This window comes from Salminus brasiliensis, chromosome 4 (assembly GCF_030463535.1).
Source record: "Salminus brasiliensis chromosome 4, fSalBra1.hap2, whole genome shotgun sequence".
Lineage (NCBI taxonomy): Eukaryota > Metazoa > Chordata > Actinopteri > Characiformes > Bryconidae > Salminus > Salminus brasiliensis.
The window spans coordinates 3,223,467-3,248,716 of record NC_132881.1 but is presented as its reverse complement, the minus strand read 5'-3'; the positions used below and the strand labels follow the sequence as shown (position 1 = coordinate 3,248,716).

Sequence of the window (25,250 nt, the reverse complement as noted above, 5' to 3'; positions counted from 1 at the left end):
AAATGGTCAGAACCTGAAATGTGGACCCATGGACCCTTACAGTTTAAGGTTTTAAAAGTAAGTGGACCATAATCTTTATCTCAGACATCTGCAAGGTTACCTACCTACGGTCTTGGTTAAAACCTTGGATCGACCCACTGAAACGTTTTTGCCCCAAAAAGCAACCGTCAGCTCTTCCCAACCTGGTCCTCAAGGCCGAGGTCAGGATGATGCAGCAGATCCTTCGGGACATGTACGTGGAGCCGGAGCTGCTGGCGGAGTTGAATGAAGATCAGAAGCAGATTCTCTTCTACAAGATCCGTCAGGAGCAGGTGCGGCGCTGGACTGAGCACGAGTGTCAGGGGGACGGCTGGGAAAGGTGCCCAGCTCCACCACGGCAAGAGGGTGAGTCAAGCCAGCATGGTCTTTTCCTTTCTAGATCGCCCCTTCAGAGCTGGAGGACAAATGTTGCTGGGTGCCTTCCATAAGCTGATTGTCAGCCTGATATCACGCTGTGGTAACTGTCATGGTGCATGCTGTAGACGTTCTTGCCAGAAATTAAGAAAGGCCTTGTTTCCATAGGAGCCGTCTTGCTGCCCATTGGAACTGCCATGTAATTCCGTGCCATATTTCCCTTCTCAGAGTTGGCCTGGAAAATGTCTTTACTCTTAAAAATGAAAGGTTCCTATATGGTTCTTGTTTTAAATTAATATAGAAGCTCACAAGGAGGGGTTTTAAAATAAAAAAAAACAGTTTTTTTTACATTCATCATCACCAAAACACCAGTAGAACATTGTTTAGGCACTTTTACTACGTATTTTTGGGAGACTTGCTTTCAGATTTTCCACACCTCCAAACATCAGTCTTAGAAGTTTTTTGTGTTTTTTGTTTCTCACCATCTGCTTCTCAAACAGATTTAGGGATGTTGAGGTCTGGACTCAGTGCATTGTTCTGAGAACACCTGTTTGCTTTTCTCCGAACAAGCTTCTTCATAAGCTCCACATTCTTTCAGACCCACATCATTAGCTAAGTCGTCTTCTCACAGATGAAGGACAAATGGAGTTTTGGAAAATCCTGTTGTTTCCCTTCTTAAAGATCTACTGGACTGTGATGTATTAGTCAAGCAGATGTACTGCAGACATACTGGGTACCTCAGTAGAACAGCATCTGGTCAGACTTGCTTGCATAATCTGGTGATTGACCTTTTCAAATAAACCCAGTTGGGCATCACCAGGACTAGTGACTTCTACATCTACAGTGGGTAACAGCTCTGAGCTCAACATTCATTCGGGGGTCGGGGATTTCTAACAATGCCATGGTCCCCAGGTGAGAGAAAGTGTGTCCGGTGGCTACATGGCAGCGATGGCGAGGTGTGGGTGTGGGTGATGGGGGAAGCTACTGGAGACATCCCTTACGAGCACATCATCAGAGAGCTGATTGAGGGGAGAGCCCGACGTCAGGCCCAGCTAGAAGCTCAGGAACTGTGGTAAGTGGCAGGAGACCTCCATTGAGACAAAATGAGTGGAATAAATATGACGTGTGAAACTGTGTGATGAGTGTGCTGGGGTTTGAGATGTGGCGTTATTGATTTGATAGGCAAGGTTAAAGTATTCACAATAAGTTAAATATATGATATTCACACATTATATATGACTAAGGCCTGGGAATGAATGGACTGGATCTCGGAAAAGAACCCTTAGGGCCTTCTAGGCCTTTAAAGAAGGCCTAATGACTTCTGAAAAAGTCATTTTTAATTCATTGCTGGCAGCTCTTGATCACTCTGTACTGCAAGAGCTAGAGTTAGTGCTAAAATAGTGTTAGAACTCAGAAATTAGCATAATAGAAATGGGGTTTTTGTCCATTTTTTTTTACATTTATGACCCAAACTAAAAGCCTAGGTGCACCACTGCTGGATATAAATGTTACATTAGGCCTTGAAAATTAGAAATACATCACAGTTGCTGGGCTCAAAATGGTCAGTAATGTTTCATGTCTTTCCTTCCCCTCAAGGCGAAGGAAAGAAGCAGAAATCAAGCAGAAGTTCAGGGATGCTGTGGCTAAGGAGAAGGCCCGGCTGGTAGCGGGAAAGTGGAAAGAGGAAGCAGAGGACAGGAAGGCAGCTAAACGTGAGGAGGAGCAAATACGGGAGGAGCTGAAGGTGAGCTGGTTTGCTTTGAGACTGGTGGAAATGCTCCCATTGCATTTGCGAAGGTTCGAAAGATGCTCTTCTGGAACGCTAACGTCTAAAGGCCAGTTTATGCTTCTGTATTGAATGTACATCATAGCCTAAGCGTAGCCTATACCTAGCCAGGAGGCTTACGCCGTAGCCTGACGCACACCTCTCCAGAAATGTAACTATGCATTGCGATGATTTGCGACCGCAACAACTGAGATTGGTCCACTCGGTACCATCGTATTTCCACCTTAGCCTTCCAATTCGGTTGGAAAAACATAGATCATGGATGTGAGAGAGATGATTGCTTATGATGAACCAGTTGTCAAGTTGTCAATCATTGTGTATCTCAGTGGACAGACAAGTTCAATGCCTCCATCATTTTAATGGCCATATGGATGCATTCTCTCTCTTTCGTTGCGGAAATTTTAGTAAAAGTGAACAACAGCTATTTTGCTCCTATTCTAACATAATCTGCTCAGTTTCAGTTCAATCCGTTGTTTGTAATACGCCAGAGAGTCAAGCCCCCCAAGAGTCAAACAGAAAGGCTTATTACACACTAAGGTGTATTGCTTAGTACCTACAGGGACTTCCGTACAAACTGGTAGGCTGTAATTTAGTAATAGAGCCCGCCAGCAGACCATAGGCTGTTAACCCCCTCCCTTGCCAGACTAGTGTTTTGGCTGCAGAGCTTGTATAAATGCTAGCAATGCTCGTAGACTCTGCAATGGCTCAACGCAGAAGCACAAATCAGCCTTAAATTGTCACACAACAGATTCAGTCACAAGATCCTGTAGCGTATTGGCAAATGATGGCACACATACACTTACTGGACATCCAGCGGTTCTTAAGAGACCCAAGCTGATGTCCACTTTAAAGGTCGTTCATTTGCTGGAGGTTTTGCTCACCAGTAGCTCACCAGTATTATACAGCCCCCTGGGTTGCAAGGTCAGGGTTGTGGAGAAGATTCATCCAGGTCCCACTGGGAGCCAGAGATACGAGCAAAAGATTGAGCGATCAATACCCAATCCGAGCGAGCGTCCAGCAGGGGAGTGTTCTGCTTCGGGAGGTGGAAACGGCAGCTCTGGATGTGTTGCATGCACACCGTGTGCCTCCAAACCTTTCTGAGGCTAATGACTTTCTAAGTGCTTTGCTGCACAACAAATAGATGAAGCACAAATGTGCTATGGTATGGATTCAGCGAGGAGATATGTTATATTTGAAAGTGCCAACTGCACCAGACGGAAAAATAAAGAAGGAAATGTACGTTGTTGTTGAAAGTTTGGAATCAATATTTGTTAAAAAAAAAAAAAAAATATATATATATATATATATATATATATATATATATATATATATATATATATATATATATATATATATAAGATCGACATTGATCCTGTACACCTTCATACACATCACAGATGTAACAGGGTGGTATACAAACATTTGGGCAACCCTGGTCAGAATTTCTGTCACTGTGAATAGTTAAGTGAGTGGAGGAAGACCTTTGCTTGGAGGGTTTTCACTCATTTTACCTTAAAGCTTTCCGCACTGCTCTTCTGAGGTCTGTCTACAGATTTTGGATGATTAGTTTAAAGTTTATAAGTTTGGACATCTTGAGGTGGTCCATTGTGGATTTTGGGGTGTTTTCAGGATTATTACCCTGCTGTAGAAGCATTACCCGACTTTGTTTTACTCTGCCTTCTGCCTATAAAATGTTCCCTGTGCCACTGGCTGCAACCCAACCCAACCTCAACCATCTTTTCATGAATTTCTGCACCTTTTTTCGCCCTGTTTAAAAGGTTACTGCAGCCAAAAAGCTTTATTTTGTCTTTTTTACCCAAAGTAATTCTGCCAATTAACCCACCCATTCGTAGCCCCCAGCCCCTAGCATCATCACTTCTTTTTAAACTGCCACTGATGCTGGGCTGCCATGGCTTCCCTAGCTCCACCGCACCAGCTAACAGATCCCTGTTTTGGCCAACATCGCTTAAGAGTGATGTGGGGAGAGAGCGCCATCTACCCACCCGGAGAGAGCACAGACATTTGTGCTCTCTCAGACTCCGGCTGCTGATGGCAATGGTAGCTCCCGGGCATGGTAGCAGCACATTAGACTACTGAGCCACAAAGCTCCGTTTTATCTTCAGCAGGCTTGTTCTGTAAACCTCGGACACTGAATTTTAAGGTGAGGCTGCAGGAATGGGTTTTCTTTGATGGCTCTTCCATGAAGGTCTAGAGTCTAGCGGTCAGGCCTGGAGACCTGGAGGTCTATTTAATTTAGACATTTCTTGATGACTATATAAAATGGTTATGTGGAACCACTTTTGGATCTCCTTATAGGATTCTCCTGCCTGGTGGGAAGCAATTTTAGGGAAGCAATTTAACTGATGTCCAGAGCAACTAACCAGGTTACTCATATTACAGAGGCGAGCCACCGTAACGTTAAGAGTCTTGCCCAACATTGTCCTTATGTAGCACAGCATAGATAGTCACCCAGACCCGAAATCGAACTCCAGTCTCCCACATTGTGTGGTAGCTTACTGGCCGGTAGTGGTGTTATCGGTTGCGCCACACCAACCGTGTTCAGAGTGCTAGCCAGCTGCTCAGAGAAGCACATAGCTGAAAAGAATGGTCTGTGGTCAACGTTATGCCTTTTGGAGATCAGTGTCTCTCCTACTCACTAAACTATCTACGGTAAGAGAAGTTTTGACCATGGGTGGTGCACTGTGCACCACTGGTCAGTTTCCTGTAAGAGATGAAAAACCTGGGTGGTTCTGTGACCTCCATTTCTGGTTGGAACAAATGAATGCAATATTAGTGTGGGAGACTTTGCTTGCCATTAATTTAGATTAGAGAAAAGAGGAATTTGGAGCCTCAGCTACCATAAACGCTGAGCAATTCCTCTTACAGACCCTGCAGGGGTGGCCTTATCTTCCCAAACTTTATCATAGAGCGAAAGAAGGAGATAACAAAGCTCGCTTTGGAGATAGGGCAGGCAGGGTACTACGAGCTCCATTTTTCAATATCGTCTGCTCAATAGATCCCCATTGAGGCATTGATGGTCACAGATTATTTAGGACCCAGTAATGAGATCTTCTTAAGAAACTCATCAAATATTAAAGAGCTCGTTTATCACGGACTGCACGCAGATCGGCCTCCCTGCTGGATGGAGCTGAGTCATTAAAATTTCAACCATTTTTTTTGGGCTCCCAGTCCTTCACAGAAATCTCGGAAAAGGACTGTCGACATGAATTGTGGTTGAAAAGAACCAAGATTGCCTCCCACACCTACGTCTTTAGTAGTCAGCTATTACCCTGGCTTGTTTGTACCTTGGAACGACTATGCACTATGAAGGGCGAACTGTTGTAAGTCATTACCTTGAAGTATAGCGGACATCTCAGACCAAATAATAAGAAACGAGCCAGGTGCCTGCTGACATTTTCTCCCCTGGAGAAACTTAGCATGGCCTCATTTGCTTATGTCGTTTAGTCCTGCTGCTGGTTTTCCCTATAAAACACCCTTTTCTACGTCTCTACTGTCTCCACTACATTGCGTAGATTGTTTTGCTGGATTCTGGCAGTCAACTTTTCCACTGCCCCCTTAAAAAGCCTATAGCCGTCCGGTGGGCTGAAAGAGTTCTTCTATTAGCAGAGAATAGCCCCACCAGTTTGTACAGACGCCCCTGTAGTTACTGAGGAATATGCCTTAGTGTGTACCACGCCTTGAAGTGCTAAGGGGTTAATTGTGGAGTTACACATTAACAATGTAAAGACATGTCAATGCATTGCATGTAGTGCTAATGTGCAATCAAATGGTTGGTAGAGTTGTGCAGCTTCCTTGCATTAAACAGTGAGCAATCCTGCTCTATTTTGTGAAATGCGAAGTGCGTAGGGTTGCCCAGGCTCTCCACTACTTTTACTTAATTGTAACGGTGCAGCCAGTGGGCCTCCATTCTAAAGCAGCACCTTTGCGGCAATTAGCCCTTGACACGAATTATGAAGTTTAATTGACTCATTACTAAAAGGCCGCAAGTTAGACCCCTGGGCTTGGATTATTCTGCCAAATTATTTCCACTACATAGATGATGAACCGTGGGCATGTATTTATCATTGCTATTAGCACTAGCACATGATTAGTGTTATTAAAAATATATATATAAAAAAAAACTGGCCTGTCGAGGCAAACATGGTAAACTAAGGCGGATTTGAAAGGTGACCGCTCATTTGGCCACATGCTAACTACTTTTGTCGAGGTGACTGTGTGTGTGTCAGAAATGAATGAGTGCTCTGCACACAGAGGCGAGAGGAGGAGGAGAGGCTGAAAGGAGAGGAAGAGGTGCGATGTGTGGAGGAGAAACGGGCGAGAGAGCTATACATCTCCCTGGAGCGAGAGCGGAAGAACAGTGAGCAGGATAATAAGGAATGGGAGGAACAATGCAAGTACCTCTTAACTGTGTATCTCATTTACATTCCACCAGCAACGCACAACACTGACAATGTGCTCCATGAACCCGAACCCCTGAACTACATGAGCTTTGATCTACATCAATGCAAGTCTATGCTCACCGGCCACTTTATTAGAATCCCCTACTTTGTGCTTCCACTCACTGGCCACTTTATTAGAAACACCTACTTTGTGCTTCCACTCACTGGCCACTTTGTTAGAAACACCTACTTTCTATAATCACTCACTGGCCACTTTATTAGGAACACACACTTTGTGCTTCCACTCACAGGCCATATTTAGAAACCCCTACTGTGTACTTCCATTCACTGGCCACTTTATTAGAAACACCTACCTTCTATTATCACTGACTCATTACTTTCATAGAAAAACATACCTTTATCTAATCTGGCTGGCCACTTTTTTGGAAACACCCACTTGGTACCAACACAGCCCCTTGCCTTATAGACTATTACAGCTGTAGGGATGTCAGGAGTCGGTCACTTTAAGGTCTGACTAGGAGAATCTCCAGACCTCCATCTCAGGCCCCCGAGTCTGCTGTAATCCACAGGACTGTCGTTAAGGCAGGCAAAACCAAGTGCGATGCACATAACCAAGTTTTGTATCCCATCACCCCCTATCTTTCTCTAGTGCAACGCTCAAAGGAAGCAGATGAGGAGATGACAAGGAAGGCCCGCTGGGCAAGAGATGAGTATAAACGCCAGTCTCTCCGAGCTATTGAGCAAGGCCATGTGGCCTGCCTCAGCGGGCACTTCCAGCAGCAGCCCCACATCAGCAGGAGACACAGTGCAGTCATAGAGCAGACAGAGAAATCGTCGCCCTGCAGCGAAAGCCGTCCTCGGCCTGGCCTCCAGCCTGCAGCTCCACCCCTGTACCGCCGGAGACAGAGCCGCAGGCACAGCACCATAGCGACCCAGCCGCTGATGGACAGGTGAATGGTCCAGAGCACAGGGTCACCCCGGCAAATTTGCTTCACCTGCTATCGTATTTCCTCAGCTTCCTCTTCAGTGTTAGACCAAGTGATGATCTCAACGTACACCCCTCACTCTCGCTCTCTCTCTGTCTCTGTCTCCAGTCCTGCCTGGGTGCGATCTCCTCGTCCGAGCTGCAGAGAGTCTGTCATTTTGTGGTTCTGTGAAGACCAGAAGCCCAAGCGGGCTGGCTACGAACGGAACAGTGACACCATCGCTCCGTGGTTTCACGGTAAAGCTTGTTATCTTGGTAAAACTTGGCTGGCTGGTATTGCACCTCAGTCCAACCTTGCAACCGTTTGGGCGACCACTAGAGCCAGCTAAGAGTCCTTTAATCCTTAATTTGGTGGTGAGGACACAGGAAAGGTGGTCTTCTGAGGACTCTTCAGTGGGGCTCATGTTTGTGCAGGTGTTGCTGCACAGTAGAACAGTGCACCACCACTCAGTGCCACATCTTCCTGGGCATCTTTTGCATCAGACAGGCCTTCTGATTTCTAGGAATTTCTAGGAATCCTATAGATAGGTCTCTTGAACATGACCTCGAGTATTCTTGCTAACTGCATTTCCTTAATTATTTTGCATCACCTGTTCCTAGCTAATAAGGATCGTCAACAAGCCGTTGCCCTTTATGGTCTGGGACCTTGGTAAAAGTTTCACAGATCTGGGAGTTGTTTGCCTTTCGTGCTTTACTCACTTAACTATTCACATTAACAGGTATTTTGACCAGGGGTCATTTCTGGGGCTTAGTTCCCGTAGGAAGACTGAATGTCCTGGGGCGTGACATCATTCATTTGTAAAGCACAGGCTACACAGCAAGCCTGTAGACTATCTATCATCGCTCTCAGGGCAGGAAAACAAGCTCTTCTTTTTTGCTCCTGCACGTACAACAATGCTCAGAGAGCGAAATGGCGAGCAGATGGCCTGGTTTTGTAACCAGACACTCCAACCTAACAGACAGTTGGAGGGCAGTGCCGTGTGAGCCACAGTCAGGAGAGAGGGATGGAGGGGAGCCCTAAATAATTCAGAGGCTTTACTAGGCTAATTACTGGCACAACTCCTGCAGCTTTGTCCTGTCAGGATGTTTCGGAGTGGGTGACTCCTGCTTAATTGACAAGAAAGCTGATTAATCGGCTCGCAAGTGTCAGAAATTCCACTGGAACGTGGGGCGTTCTTATCTTAATGAAGGTAAGAGTGCATGCGCGCAGACAAGCACCCAGCCTTGGGGGTAGAGTTACACCAACAATGCTGGTTCAATTACTATGGGAAACATAGTAACTACTCCCCAACTTGTGCTTGATGCCTTGTCTAGTAAAGAGATGACAAGATTACAACAGATGTAGAGTCTTTGTGCAAGTATTGAGAATAGGGTCATCTCAAGGTTACTTCAGGGTGGAGCTTTCTTCACCACTAACCGCTAACGTATCCTCTTATTTGTCCTTATATGTCCACTATATTCCCAACAGTGTCCAGATACTCCTTCTATTTAGCAAATCTAGCTACTTTAATGTGCACATGTATACACACTAGTAAAGCATAGCCAAGAGAATGGGCTGCTCATGAGCCAAAGTTCTCAATACCCAGTGACAAGTACTTGATGGAGGGTTTAGAGGCTCTCAGAGTTGGGCAAATCAGATCATCCAAGGACTTCCAAGTTCCATCCAATAGGTTTGGTGGCATTTTCCTGAACTTGAGTTGATGAGATGTTTCTAAACACCTCACCTTGGTGAAGATGAGTAAGCTGGTCCATATAGCAGCCATACAGACCAAGGCAATAATACCCCACCAAATGTGGTGGTCTGCTTGACCTCCAGCTCTTGTTCTCGCCATTGCTCTGATACAAGTCAATACTGGGCCCCTGGTCCCTGACCTTACTGATTTCTCGTGTCTATTTACAACCAGGTCCCTACAGCAATGTTCCTGCCAACAGCCTTTCCAGAAGAGTAGAGCCTGTTACTTCAGTAAAGGTGGCCAAACCTTTAATTAATACTCTTGATTTCATCTGAAGGGCTGGATGAGCATGTGCCTTAACCCTATGTTAAGCCTAATCATGGGCTATAAAAAACAAATTCAATGATGATACATCAGTGACTGTGCAAGTTAGTCTGAGACTAAAGACTAAAACGTAATCTACATCTTGGAAACTTGGCTTATGGAGAGGTTAGGAAACTTATGTCTTATAAGCCACGTTCATCTAGAAATTGGATTAATTGTGGACCACAGCCAGGATACACTGTCAACTGTGTTTATGGGGCACATGACCATAATTTTAATATCTAGAAGAGTGCTATATTAGATATTCGTAGAGATTCCTCATTAGAAACGTGATGATCCATAATGCCCTCCTCCAACCACTTTGGGGTTAAACCTTCTGGACCACCAATACCATCATATCATCTGAACATCCCAAATGCTTGTAGAAGTTTGAAATGCTCATACTGATGATTGATGCTTAAACTGATACTTCACACTGATGATGGACATTTGAGGCAATGTTCACAGCCATCCTCCTTATCTTCCGGCTATGATTTCCCCCTGCAGGAATCATCACACGAGAGAAGTCCGAGAAGTTACTGATGAATAAGGCTGAAGGATCTTTCCTGGTCCGTGTCAGTGAGAGGATTTGGGGGTACACTCTATCGTATCGCACAGCCAGCGGCTTTAAGCACTTCCTTATCGATGCCTCTGGGGACAGCTACAATTTTCTGGGAGTCGACCAGAACCGCCACGCCACTCTCACTGACCTCATCAACTTTCACAAGGTAGGCTGGCTTAAGGCTAATGGAGCTTGCAGAAGTTCACCCGACATGTTATCGGCTTGTGTTTGCTGACCTAAATGTGGACATGTCGTCATCCTTCAGACTTCTTCTTTCAAGTGGCTACAGGTTCAAATTGTAGTGGTGTCCATTAGGGACAGTACACACTGAGCACATGTTGGGAAAAGGCTTATTACTTAGTTACTACATGGGAAACAAGGCAAAATGAGTGTATGTACCTGCCTTTGACCACAGTGTTGATTTTCTGATCAGAACTGAAATCTAAACCACCTCCAGGCTTTCAGGCATCGAGAGGAGCTGTCCTTCGAGCATAACAAGGAGCTTTTCAGGGAGCCATGGTCCTTCAAGGGCAAATATAACTAGGTAACATCAACATAAATGTAAAAGCAGATGTCAGCAGCAAGGCAGCTGACACCAAAAGGCAACAATGGGATGTATTGTTTCTAGGTCACTTACTCAATCGGCCGTATTTAGAACATCGTACTGTGTGCTTCTTAGCTGTTTATAGCGAGTGCTATAAAACATGTACCAGTATTTACTAAATGCATCAGTACTTTTCTAATTGGGTGCTGTTGTTCAGATAATCCATATGTCGCTGCACCCATCCCTGTGAACCCATGGATACATATCTCGCTGCCAACACAAGCCGTCTGAGACGGAGGCGTAAACTATGATATCTCTGGCGTTAGTTCTATGCTAATGTGATGCGCATTGTACCACTGTCTGCAGGGCTTGTGTTCCCAGGCTATACCACCAGGCTAATATGGTAGGCTAGTAAGATCAGGCTCAAGAGGACCGTTTAGATTATGTAAGAAGCATTGGGATTTTACCTCAAAATGAAAATACAGATAAATATTCAACATGTTAGCCCAGGGGTGGGCAAATGGTAATGGTAATGTCGTGGTAAAATTTCAACTTCATCTCTGAAGACCTCTGGATGTGGTGTTAGGGTCTCCTGGATGTGTTTACATCTGGCTTTTTATTGGAGTCAAGTGAAGTCCAAGCGTGATCTGATCACTGAAAACCCACATTGATGCTTTGAATGTGTGAAGAACCCTCTGATCAGTGGTTTATAGGTTCTTTGACTCAATGGGATGCGAATCTGAATCTGCTGTAATGTCCTCTAGCACTGTGCTCATATCGTTGCATCGCTTTGCCAGCATGCATTCAGTGTTACCCACTGTCTTCTTAGGAGGAAGTCATTACCACCACAGGGAAGGAGCTGTTACAGGAGGCGTGCAAACAGGCTTCATCAACTGGAGACTACGGTGGACTATTCCCATAACGGTGGACCTTCCACTGGGCAGCGCATCTACTACACTAGTGACGTTAACAGTTAAAGCAGTTTGTGTTTCAACCAATATAAGCTATTTTGTTTCAATGGGCGCTACAGAGCAACAAGTCTGGAGATACGGAACTTGTGGACGGCAGTGGAGGCACTCTGTGGAGATAAATATATGTGGAATCATAGACTTTGATGTTGATGTACCAGGATGGTCCCCGGTCACATGGTCACTTTTTCTGCTAATGGAATGAAATGAGTTGGCTCGGCATACAAAGAGCATCCCGACATGTGTGGACCTTCGATAATGCTTCTCAAGAAGACTTGGCCTTGCAATTCTTGTTAATGGAAGAAGATCTTTGAGACGTGTAACATGCATTAAAGACTTTCTACACAAAGAAGTGTGTTTTTATAAGGAGTTAACTGCTTGATGGGCGAGCAGGGGTTATACAGTCCTGTGAGAAAGTTATAACACCCCAAGTTATATTTAAACATCTAGACATTTGATTTTCAAACACAGCTGTAGTCTAAAAGTCTTTTAGACATCATTTGTCAAATGTAATTAATAAAAATGCATTTTTTAAGGGAAACTTTAAGGGGTTCTTTAACACCCTTAACAGCCTATGGTCCACCGGTGGGTCAAAGGTGTTTATTACAAACTTCTGTTGTCAAAGAATTGGCCAGCCACTTTATACAGACATCCCTGTAGTTACTGAATCCTTGGAGTGTTAATAGGTTAATGTTTTAAATTATTTTAGAGGCATACGGGTGGAATGTGGATGGGGAAAGGTCTGATTTAAACAAATACTAGAGCTGGTTCCTCCTGGCAGCAAGAAGTAGCTTCTCCAAAACTGCTGTCAGGTTTGTTTCTATAGGCCTGACAGCTTTTTCCATGCGGGAGATTGCCTTTCTGTTTCCATTTCCACAAAGAGAAACCCAATCTGCTAGTCCTCGGCACAAGAGTACTCCTCCATACCAAACACAGATGGCCAACATTTGTGTTCTTTGTATTTCAGAAGCGCAATACTTGTCCATAGCCCATATTCGAACAGAAGAGGCCCGCAAAGCACACCCTTAATTAGGATCAGGTTTTGGAAAGAAGCTTGAGAAGCTTGAGAGATTGTCCTGCTCGGAAAGTAGGTTGCTGTAGTTGTGAGGGATGTGGGCAGGCTGTCAAGCCTTGGGTGTCAGGTTTCCTTAGTTTCAGCTTCACAAGGACATTCCCAGCATCCTGAAACACTGGTTTGGGTCAGAATCTGTGTCTTGTCAATCAACAAAAATGAAAAGATAGCTTCCAGGATGGTGTAGATCTTCCTGTTCTTGCTCCAAACCTGGCAAGGATACAATTGAGCAAGTATCCAACCATGCTTTGTGGCATGTATACCGATCAGCCATGAGCATAAACCACTGCCAAGTACAGTGAATAACACTGATCATCTGCTTCCAGTGGCAGTCATGGAGTCAGAACATCTACAAAACATCAGCAAGCAGGTCTTGTGGGGTGTTCCTGGTATGCAGTGGTCAGCACCTACCAAACGTGCTCCAAGGAAGGACAACCAGTGAACTGGCCACAAGGTCAAGAGCACCCAAGACTCATGTTCAGCAAAACTCAATACAAACTTGATTCTAATATAAGCTTTGATATTATGTATTTATTCAGCAGAAACTTATTGTATGAATTTTCTTCTTCATCAACACAAACACATACATCGTTCGTCTTGTGGTTCTCACTCTCTCAAACGATACACTCAACCTCATTATTTCTCCACCCTCAAAAGTAGCATCAAAGGCCATCCGTGTTCACTATTCATTGCCTGTGTTCTCTCTGTCAACTTGGCCTGTATTTTGTTCTGCTGCAGGCACCTGAGCTCACCCGAGCACTAATGAGCAACACATGCAAATCAGAAACACTAGAAATGGAGCTGCAGTACTTCTCTGTGGATCTTAAAAGGTGTTGTTGTGAAGCTGACAGCTGTCAGAGGGTGTACACAGCTTCAGAATTTCAGCCCCATGCTGGGTGGCAATAGAGCTAGTTTAGATGCAGTGTGCCTCAAAGACCACCAGAGAGCGCCCTTATACCAGAAATGTGATGTCCTTCATTTGCCTGGCCTTAGATTTTCTTCTGAGCTTCACTTGTGTTTTTACATTACCATCATTTATTTAATTTTTTTTAAGACTGATATTAAGAAAGAAGACATTCTAATAACACCCTTTATAACATCCGTCTAAATGGGCGGAGCTAAATTGCTGCATGCTGAATGTGCAGATATATGTAAGTGCTTTGATCTTGGTGACCTCACACAAGGAATTTCTTAACAGCTTTGTTTTAGATATAGAAGACAGGCAGGATTTCTGCAGGATGTGGGTCTATACAAATTATTACTATTACAGATTATATCTTCATCAACATCTGAAGTTCTCTACGTTGAGAGATTCATGTTATGGATGCTTCATTTTCGTATGAAGTCTACAGTTGTTTGTTTTTAGATATGCAGTATATTGGATGTATTTTCAATGTAACATTAATTATGCAAAAAAAAAGTTGGTAAAACTTTATTCAGCAAAACTACTAATAAAAAAGATTTGAATCATTAATATCATTTTTGCAATATTGCAATATAAATATTACTCAAAAGGCAGAAATAATATTGTGTTACTCAGTAAGGATAAATATATTCAGCAAAACCCAGCTATTAAAATAGACTAAGCTAGATTTTACTCATTAATATATATATATATATATTTACTTGTACAAATGTATCAATGCACATTTTACTACATTAATGATATTATGTATTTATTCAGCAGAAACTTATTGTATGAATTTTCTTCATAACAGTCCATAAACACAAATTGTAAAATAGAATTTCTCTATTCAGTAACTATATATTTATATATATATATATATATATATATTTACAGTTTTATAAACTCTGCAATAAAATGTGTACTTTTTTTTTACTCATTAATATAAATTTCACTGCATATTACTACATAATATAACTTTAACTGCGCAAAACTCGATAGAAATTTTATTCAGGAAAACTGGAAAAAAATACACCAAAACATCAATACAAGTATTATTCAGTAATATAAATCTTACTCTGCAAAGAAGAATTTATTCATCTTCAGAAATGTATTAAACTTTGCAAACTTCAGAAGAACGCATTCCTCTCAGTAATACAAATGAGTTAATTAAATGCCTTTCTTAAATCAAAAATCTAATTCTCAAATAATGTATTTCAGAAGGTTGGTGGAAAGATAAGCAGAAAGCTGTGTTAGCATCAGCATTTGCTCTTTATTGAACCTGAGCATCATATGAGCGTTTAGCTGCACTGTCCTGCACTGACGCTCTCGGTCAGGGGGCTGCTCAGTGCAGGATGGGTCACACGGCAGGCGAACGTGTGGCCGGAGCTCCAGCGTCCGGCATTCAGCTTCAGGACGCTGCTTTGGGAGACGGTGCCGTCGGCCTGGCGCTGGGATGGTCCTGTCTGGACCTCAGGACCCGCCACAGAGCTGCCGTCCTCAGCCCAGGACAGGGTGGCACTATCAGGGTGGAAGCCCCGTGCCACACAGACCACACTGACCTCATCTCCAGAGGGCACAGACTGGGAGGGGGCCAGCAGGGCCAGTGATGGAGGAGTTGCCGGGCGAGCTACAGTAAGGGAAAGATTTTTTTGGTCTTTAATATTATTGAAGTTCAGTAAAATCATTTAACTATATACAGTTCTGTGGGAAATATTAGGACACCCCTTGAAATGTATTTTCTTATATGAATGTATGGACATTTGATCTACAATTTTAACAATATTGAGAGAAGATAAACATCAATATATAGTTTTATCTTGCTTTCTAAGCCTATGAATGACAATAAGAGCTTTCATTAAACATGCTTCTTTTATTTAAAAAACATAAAAATTCTTTATTAAAAATATATGAAAAACTAAAAATTGATCACTAGCCTAAAAAAGGGGTGTTTTAAATTTTTTTTTTAAATAATAATGTTATTAATACAAATACCTGTTTGAATATTGTTAAAAATCTTATTTGTTTCACGTTTTATAAAATAGAATAAATTAAGTGAAGAAGGTTTTCCCATTTCGGAGATACATTATTTTGTGTCACTGACTACTTAAATTTTACTTATAAATTGCTTGATTCCTTTATTAATTAGGGGAAAAAAACATTATTTTTAAATATGTCAGTTTTTATATTTCTATTCTGGCCACTCGACTTCAACACACTAAACTTATGATTTCCAGGTTCAACAGATACAAAAACAAATTGGGGCAAAATTTAAATATATAAATAAATGAAAGGAATTTTTATTTTATTTCACCTTAAAAAATGTTTCTGAACTGTATATTCATACGCTAAATTACACATTTCCATGAAATAAAACTGACCACTCTACAGATCCTTAATTAGTTTAGGTTGATTTTGAAGAAGTAAAATTTAGGTTTGGTTCAAAATTATGAATTTCAGTTATAGCAATAACAAAAAGCACTTACCGAGCCTTAACTCGGTTCCTGCTCCAATGCTGCCATGCCACGGTGTCACAGTGCTTTACAAAAACCTCAGCCATGCAGCCCCCGACTTCTGCTTACCCTGGTCGCCTGGGTGCTCATGATGCTGGCTTTAACACAGACTAATCAGGAGGAAATGATCATAAGGAATAAGGAAAATCATGGGGAACTCATGATCTAGCTCATGCTCACTAGAAATTAGGCTATTGGGCTTAATCAGAGAGGCCCTGGTCCTGTCATGACACTCTGGAGGTTTTTGTACAGGTGTCTCATTGAGCTGGAGCACTGTGATGAGACTGACAGATGATGCAGCCACAGTAGTACACGGCCTCATCTTCAGCCTGAGCTCCGTTGATGTTCAGATATTCATTCACTCCATTGTCTGTGTATGTGAATCTGCTGGGAAGCCCACTGGCCCTGTTGCTATCAGCAAGCAGGAATTTAGGAGCATCTTCAGGCTTTTGCTGGTACCATGATATTTTCCAGCTACCGCTATCATCTCTTTTACAGAGAATTTGGACGTTCTGGCCCACAGTGAACTCAATGGATTTCTCCTGGGTCAGATGCACTATGGCCTCCAAACCTGTAAAACACACAAGAGAATATAGTGTTACATTAACAGAGTTCATCCTTCAGCAGAGAATTCAGTGCAGTCAGTGCGGTAATGAGCTGCTTATGGGGTGTAATTCACAGAATCTGAGTTTATAGACTTATTCTATAGATATTCTTCTTACCAGAGAGAGTGAGCAGGAGCAGGAGTCCAGCAAGAGATGTCGGTTTGAGGATCATAGTTTTGAGAACTGTAGGACCAGCAGAGGATCAGAAATGAGAGACGTGCTTTCAGATGCTTCTTATAAAGAGAACCAAGACATTCAGTCACATGACTCCACCTACAAACCCACAGGCGAGTGCAATCTACAGTCAACTGAATTTGTAAAATATTTATATCTCTCTTTGTACATATATATATATATATATATATATATATATATATAGTCACTGTCATGCAAAAAACTATTGAGTTTTGCAAGTTATTATGTGGAATATTAACTTATATTAATTATTATGTAGTAAAATTTGTATTGATGTCTCTTCTGAGTGAAATTTATATTATAAATTTATATATAAATGTATATACATGTATATGAGTAATAAAATTAGTGAAACTGAGAGAAATTTTCTTATGTAGTAAAATGTGTTGATGGACTTTTATGAAGAAAGTAAAGTAAAGCATAAGTGAAGTTATCTCCAAACTCATATCTCTAAAAAATAAAATAAATAAATAATAATAATAAAAAAAACTTATTAACTTTCAACAATTTAATTTCAAAAAAGTGAATGGGACCTATGTGTTTTATTGGTCAATTTATCATGAAATTCTGACAGATTCAAATGGTTTTAAGTATATAGTTTTTAAGTTAATTCTGCAATGCATTAAATGCAATTCTAATAAATATTCGTTCTACATCAGAGTATGCTCTTGACGATTAAAGGTTGCGTACATAAGAACTTACACTGATGATTAGTTTACCATTTCTTCCACTATTTACAACTGTGGGGAATCTGTAGATATTTCAAGATTTATACAACACTTATACATATAAGTAGGTATGGAGCATGTGTATATATCTAGATCTAGATATGCTCTTCTTTTTTGAAACTCAGCAACTACAATGAAAAGTCAACCATGACGAGTCATCCGTTAGAGGAAACCAGAACAGGAACAGAAAACGCATGCAAATCTGACGTCTCGGGGCTCTAAATGAAACTCATTTTAATAGCACTCAGTTCTGAATTCATATCAGCCAGATGTGAATCAACTGCACTGCTGCCAGTGAAGCACTGTTCAAAAGTTTGTAATTATTTGACATAGTAATATTTCTTATGAGAATATGTACAATAATGATCCAATTAATTACCATTGTTTTTGTTGTTGTTGTTGTTTTACTTTTCTACATTATTAAAATACATCTGTTATTTACAGATATACCAATATACATGCTCCAAAATTACTTGAAATTAATGTTGTTGTTTTTTTAACTTACATTAAAAGTTAAGGACATTTTTAACTTCTACTGTAAAATTTTAAACAAACTTAGTAACCAGCAACAATTTAACACATTGTCCTATTTACTTATTTAATCGTTTAAGACTCAATCAAAGGTAATTTTGGATATTCATTAAAATGTCTTTTAGAGTCATATTATATTTATATGACATTTATTTAAGCTATTTCATTTAATTTATTTAGTTTAATAATTATTTAAAAGCTGTGAATCATTTTAGACATTTATTTGCAGCCTAACTGGATTTATTTTATTGGATAGTGGTTAATTACCCATTTTACCCATTAGAAACTCTTGCTTTGTTCTACCATTCACTTCCAGTACTTCCAGAAGCTCCACTTTTTGCTCCGTTACACAGTTTTGTTCCCTAAACTTCTGTTTAATCTGTTCATTTACACTCGTTCTGGTTGTTGGTGACTTATAAAATGTAATAAAACCACTTATTGTGCTGCCCTTAAAAACATTGTATATCTAAAATGACAACAATACAGGAAAAGGGAAAACTTTCAGAGGAAGTAAACATGAAAAAAGTCATGAATTGAATAATATTTATGAAAATGGCGTTTGCAGTTGAACCATTCAATTACTGAATGTAGATCACATGTTTAATTAGCATAATGCTTAATTTATCAATCCCTGCCTCCCCACACCATTTATCATTGGTCAGAATCTGACCACAGCACTGCTGTTGACCAGAAATGTATTCACTTGGACATTTTTTCTAATGTGTATAGTGAAATGTGTACAGTTACATTTTCTTACTGCACACTTTCACACATTGTTCTACCAAATTACACTAAGATACATGTACCTCCACCTCAGGCAGACGTCCATCATCTTTCCCTTTGACCTTCAACTGCTTCAAGCATAACTGTTTTTTCCAATGAACCACTTTTATGTGCAGTAGAAGAATAGTTAAAATTAAATTATGTAAACTAGCAAAGCAACTAGCAAAATTACACAGTAAAACTAAAAATTAGAAAGAATGAACTAAAATTAAAATCCAAAGTGAAGTTAGAATAAAACTAGAAATTAAGTTAGAGTACAAATTTTAATCTTTACTGAAGGTTTAGTCAAACTAAAATCTAGAATAAGATTTCCTTATATTTAAATACAAAATGAAGTTGTGATAAAATTAAAAATGAAAAAGGTTCAAGTAAAAGTAGTAATCTAGACACATCTAAATCTAAAAACATCTGAAGTAATTTTCCCAACACTAGAAATACATTAATGCTAAAACTGATAACCCACACTGATAAATTATATTTGGTGAATGTGTCATAAAATATTATCCAAACTTAAGAATTCTAACATTTATTTAACATAGAATTAAACATTTTTTGAATTTGCACTGATAATAAAAAAGCTGAAGGGCTAAATTTCCATTATCTTTTAAAATTTGCCTATTAAATGTAAAAAGCCCAAATTCAATTGTGAGAACAATTGTAGGAAACATTCTACAAACGAAAGTCATTACGTTCAGAATGTTCACGTAACTTTCTGATAACTAAACATCTCTAGCAGGGATGGTTTATTTAGCATAAAAAATGAAGTAAATGTCCTCATTGAGCCTCACATTACTTGGACAGTGTGCTGTAGTGCGGATGACCGGAGTGACCAGAGTGACTGTGGGTTGAATATAAATACCTGACCACCTGAAAGCCTCAAAACACCCATTCTACACAAGGAAACCATTTAAAATACAGGACTCAAGTGTGACAACAGAAATTTTATTCAGCAAAACAAAAAGCAGAACAATAGTAGTACACTTAGCTTAGCTTAGCTTAGCTCATTGAATATATATATATATATCACTATATAGCTAGCTGTGTTAGCATTAGCATGGTATGTTTAATGGATATGAGCACGTGACCACTCTAGCTGCACTGTCCCGCACTGACGCTCTCGGTCAGGGGGCTGCTCAGTGCAGGATGGGTCACACGGCAGGCGAATGTGTGGCCAGAGCTCCAGCGTCCGGCACTCAGCTTCAGGACGCTGCTCTGGGAGAGGGTGCCATCGGCCTGGCGCTGGGACGGCCCGGTTTGTACCTCGGGACCCGCCACAGTGCTGCCATCCTCAGCCCAGGACAGGGTAGCGCTGTCAGGGTGGAAGCCCCGTGCCAAACAGACCACACTGACCTCATCTCCAGAGGAGACGGACTGGGAGGGGGCCAGCAGGGCCAGTGATGGAGGAGTTGCTGGATGATTAGAGATCACTGGATAAAGAGAAAAATGACCAGAAGAACAGAAGTTCACTGAAGGGTCAGAAAACAGTAAATTATTCACGCCACCATGGAGACATGCAGCTTGTTATAATGAGATTTTGAGAATTTTATTACTATAAAATGTATACATCCACAATTAAGCTTTAATGAGTAAAATTTGATATTAATAGATTCAAGTTATAGTAAAATGTAGGATTAAGTTATAGTAAAATTCAAATCCAAAATGATGTTATAGTAAACCTCTGAATGTAGTTTTAAAATTAAAATAAAAAAAATTAAGGTTTAAGGAAAGAGTTTAATCCAGACTGAAGTAATAGCAAAATTACACAGTGAAGCTACAGTAAAACTACAATCTAGAATAAGATTTACTAAAATTCAAATCCAGAATGACATTATATTAAAAAAATAAGTTATATAATAAAACTTAAACTAGACTGAACTTATATTTAAGCTAAAATTATAGTAGAGATTTACTGGAATAAAAATTCAGAATGAAATTTAATTATGTTAAAACTAGCAAGCAATTAGCAAAATTACACAATGAAGCTACAGTAAAACTAAAAATTAGAAAAGAGCTTCACTAAATTTTAAATCCAAAATGAAGTTAGAATAAAAGTAAAAATTAGTTAGAAAGTTAGAAAATAGTAATCTAAATCTAATAGTAGTAAAAACTGAAGTTATACAATTAAAATCCAGAATGAAGCTACGGTAAAACTAAAATTTTGAATTAGGTTTACTAAAATTCAAATGTAATGTATAGTTATAGATGAAGTGAATGAAGTTTTTAAAAGCTTAAATTAAATCTTAATGCAAAGAACATGCCAAAGATTGTTGTAAATAGACAGAATTTAAAGTATTTAATGTTAGAAATATAATTAAAATAAAATCTAAATAGTGTAACTAAATAACATATAAGAGTATCTACACTTCATTAGTTATCAGTCTGTTTAAAACAGCACTAATTATTAATAACTTTAATCATTAAAAACCTTTGAATTTGTGTCCAAAGATTATTAAAGTATACACACTGCATCTTTAGGTGCACTGAGATGTAAGAGGCTTAATGCTTGTGTTCGTAATATCGAACCGTGGATTTATACAAACATTTGGAAAGATCACAAGTCAACAGAGTGAGCATATCTAAGAAAGGTTAAATAGGATAGTAACTTATGGGGAGTTTGAGAGAATTTCCATTATTTCTGAGAAGGTGGATGACATAAATAATTTATAAATACATTATTAATTATTATTTTTGCTTTTGCTCTTTACCAGATATTCAGTAAAACACAGTGATTAGCTAATAGATAAGTCCTATCAAAGGTTTTACTTACCAACTGTGGTGCCTTGACCAAATGTGCTTTCTCCTCACAGTGTTAGAAGGCCGTACATAAACCTTAGTGCTGAAGGCTGAATCTGCTGCTGAATCTGGAGGCCCCGTGACTCTGGAATGCAGAATTCCTACCAGCTGAACAGGAGAAAATGAGCAGATTCCAGGTGATCTTGATGTCGAGGCCATCGGTCATTGGTTCTGAGACCCTGCTTGGCAGAAGCCGGTGATCATATAGATTTGTAGAAGCTCCAGTCAACCTAGAAGGTTTTTGTACGAGGGCCTCACTGGACTGCAGCACTGTGGACTGTAGACGGCTTAGTAGCACAGTAGTAGACGGCTTCGTCCTCAGCCTCGATTCCATTGATGTTCAGATAGTCCTGGTTGCCTGAGTCAGTGTAGGTAAATCTGCTGGGCAGTCCATCGGCTCTAACGTCGTTTCGCAGCAGAAACTGAGGAGCACCACCAGCCTTCTGCTGGTACCATGAAATGTAATAGTTATCATCTTCTGCAGTGCAGAGAATCTTCACCGTGCTCTTCAGGGTCACTGATTTGGACTTCTCCTGGTCCAGGGAGTATGCCGACAGACCTGATGGACATGAGTGTTATTAATGATGTAATAAAAAAGGTTCTAGATAGCACTTGGATCAATGGTGGGACGTTTCTGGTGGGGTATCTCAGTGGGGTCAGAGTGTATTGTGTTGTAAAGTCTATAATGAGGTGGTCTTACCGGTCAGCGTGAGCAGGAGTCCAGCGGCAGAGCTGAAGGCCATCATGGTGTCCGAGTGGAGATAGAGAGAGATGGGGGGAGAGAGAGAGAGAGACATTGGTTTATAACAACAACAGGACAGACGTCAGGCTTAGGTGGGTGGGAGGAGAGGGAGGTGGTGTGTGTGTGTGGGGGGGGGGGGCATTGCATTTATTACAAGAGACTGTAAGTGTGTATTAATGGTGTGTGTGTGTGTGTGTCTGTGTATTTGTGTGTGAGAGAGTATTACAATTAACTGGGTGTGGATGAGTGTGTGTGTGTGTGTGTGTGTGTGTGTGTGTGTGTGTGTGTGTGTGTGTGTGTGCACCTGCATCTGTGTACATTTGCATGTGTGTTTCAGTTCCTCTCTGAATCTCTGGTGTATGTGTGTGTGTGTGTTTGTATGTGTGTGTGTGTTTGTGTGGTTTAGCGCGGGGGGGGGGGACTTTTCTGCACACCTGCGCTGACCAGCAGCCTCCACCTGTCTCTGGTCTCTGAACTGCCCTGTTGGGCAGAGATGTAGACCAGTCCTGAAGTCCAAGATTGTCCACAAGGAGGTGCTGTTAGTACCCAAACAGCTTATGAGTGCTGAGAGCACTGAGACAAATGTGCTGGGAATTTGTACAGCCACCTGGACAAGCATGGGTGTTGTGTGACAAAATTATTGGGACGCCTACAGGAGCTTTTACAAAACTCCTGCTGCTGCTCGGCTACTAATCTACACCCCCTTACACATGATCACTTTACACCCATTCTCCTAGATCTTCACTGGCTTCCTGTTAAATACCGGATTTAGTTTTCTTTAGGCTTTTCTGCACTCTGCTCTGACCTCAGCACTCGGCCCTGACCCCGCTCTGTAACTTTACGTGGCTGAGCTGCTCTCTGTGGTTCCTCTAAACGCTTCCACTGTTCAGTAATAATAATAATACCACTCACAGCTGATGGGGGAAGATCTAGGGGGAGGAAATTTCTCTAATGTGTGTAAGAAAGGCAGACTACAGGGCTAAGGGCCTGAATAAAACACCTGAATTCAATGCCTAAGAGGTTTGTCCCAATACTTTTGTCCGTACAGAGTATTTGGCATAGTGAAACCATGTCCAGCACTCTCTTCAGCTCTGAGCAGTTCAGTGAGGGACGCGTGTGAAATGGTTCATTATAAGGAATCTCAATTTCTTTACAGAGGTGGTGATTGGAAGCAGGGGTCGTCATGACAACGCCCCTATAACCACTTTATTTACCATCCCAACCCACCAGTGCAGAGTTTCATGTGCGATGCTGATGATGGACGGTGGTTAAATAGTGGCAAATGAGGCTTTAATCTAGGGACTATTTTGCTGTACAGCGCCCTGCATGTATCCCTCCACCATGATCATGATTGATCATTGATCTCTCACACCATTCCTCTTCTGAATGGCTGTGAACTCTGAAAATTGGTGGAATTCCTCTGAAGTCAGCCGAGGAGCAACCTGTAATACCAACGCACGTCCACTAGAGGGCAGTCGATTTAACCAGAACACATCAGAAGCCCGGCAGATGGCGCTGTGGCATCACAAAGAACGAGGCGGAGCTACACATGCTGTTGCTGCAGATTTAGAGAGATTTAGAGAGAGGGCTGGGGTTGCATGAATATGCCTCCGTGCTAAAAACTGGTGGAGGACAACAAACAATGGCAAACCAGTTTAAAGAGGTCAGTGACATCACACACATTGCTGGTGCTCTCATTGTTTTTTCAACCCCAATAGTGTCCGATAGTGACCAAGGCTCCAGGTAGGACCAAGGATCTGCCATGTCCCTACACAGTCCAAGAAGGAAGAGACTGAGACTGTCTTAGGGTGGAGTAGCAGTAGACGTAGGTCCAGGAGGCTGTATCCCATCTGGGAGGGTTTACAGTCTTCAGATGCTCAATATGTAGTCTAGGCCTCCTACATCAGTGACACGGGTCCACGTTCATCCACCCTTTCCTCGTTTGCTGCAGTAACAGCTTCTGCACTTCTAGAAAGGCTAGAACACTGCTGTGAGGGCTGGTAGTAGATGGAGATCCAGCTCTACTGCTTTACAGCCCAACGCTGGGGGCTACTCTTTACGCTACTCTGGCATTAGGTGGATGGAATAATTTCTGGTGGGAGCCACCAGAATATGACATAGCTCATCCATTTGGATATCCCACACTTTAAGACTGATCTAGGAAGGCTGAAACACTCCTTATAGCTTCACTATGAGTAGGTGGGGCTGAATGGCTAGTCCATTGCTTTTACCCATTACATTTCCTTACCCAGTTTAGATAGCCAATCACCCAACCTACTCGTTAGTACTCAGGATGAGGACTGCGACACATGTGCAACCACCCACCGCCTCTTTTCGAACTGCTGCCGATGCAACATCACCGGGCAACCAACGTGCTCTGAGAAAAGCAGACGCCTCCACTGTAGTGATGCTGGGAATAAGACAAAGACGCCATCTACCCACCCAGCCAGGCCACAACAAGGCCAGTTGTGCTCTCTCAGGCTCCGGCTGCCGATGGCTGGCAGCATGACCCAGCATTTGAACCAATGATCCTTGGGTAAACTTCGCTTTAATGTATTTCTGTACTTTTAGATGGATTTGAACAGCTGCTTTACGGATCATATGTCCATTTGAATGACAAAAGGATTATGGGTTATTGTTTTTTTTTTTTGTAGGTTTGAATGTTTTTGTAGTACGTTGATTTTATAAA

At 41.4% G+C, this 25,250-nt stretch overlaps 3 protein-coding genes across 3 annotated transcripts; 1 reads left to right on the top strand and 2 right to left on the bottom strand.

Moving 5' to 3' along the window:
* Positions 1–206: 206 nt before the first annotated feature.
* Positions 207–11,649, top strand: sh2d4ba (SH2 domain containing 4Ba). Its single transcript, XM_072676767.1, has 8 exons — positions 207–384; positions 1,306–1,465; positions 1,990–2,137; positions 6,452–6,590; positions 7,250–7,550; positions 7,695–7,822; positions 10,129–10,349; positions 11,557–11,649. The coding sequence occupies exons 1-8, from the start codon at positions 207–209 to the stop codon at positions 11,647–11,649; spliced, it is 1,368 nt and encodes a 455-aa protein (XP_072532868.1).
* A 3,275-nt stretch (positions 11,650–14,924) lies between these two features.
* Positions 14,925–16,969, bottom strand: LOC140553969 (immunoglobulin kappa light chain-like). The gene is made up of 4 exons (XM_072676766.1): positions 16,907–16,969; positions 16,467–16,755; positions 16,158–16,195; positions 14,925–15,301 (listed from the first exon to the last, which is right to left on the bottom strand). Exons 1-4 carry the CDS (start codon positions 16,959–16,961, stop codon positions 14,973–14,975), a joined length of 711 nt encoding a protein of 236 aa, XP_072532867.1. The 5' UTR covers positions 16,962–16,969; the 3' UTR covers positions 14,925–14,972.
* A 2,997-nt stretch (positions 16,970–19,966) lies between these two features.
* On the bottom strand, positions 19,967–22,593 carry LOC140553968 (immunoglobulin lambda-1 light chain-like). Its single transcript, XM_072676765.1, has 4 exons — positions 22,520–22,593; positions 22,091–22,378; positions 21,794–21,826; positions 19,967–20,453 (listed from the first exon to the last, which is right to left on the bottom strand). The coding sequence occupies exons 1-4, from the start codon at positions 22,563–22,565 to the stop codon at positions 20,116–20,118; spliced, it is 705 nt and encodes a 234-aa protein (XP_072532866.1). The 5' UTR covers positions 22,566–22,593; the 3' UTR covers positions 19,967–20,115.
* Positions 22,594–25,250: the final 2,657 nt, after the last annotated feature.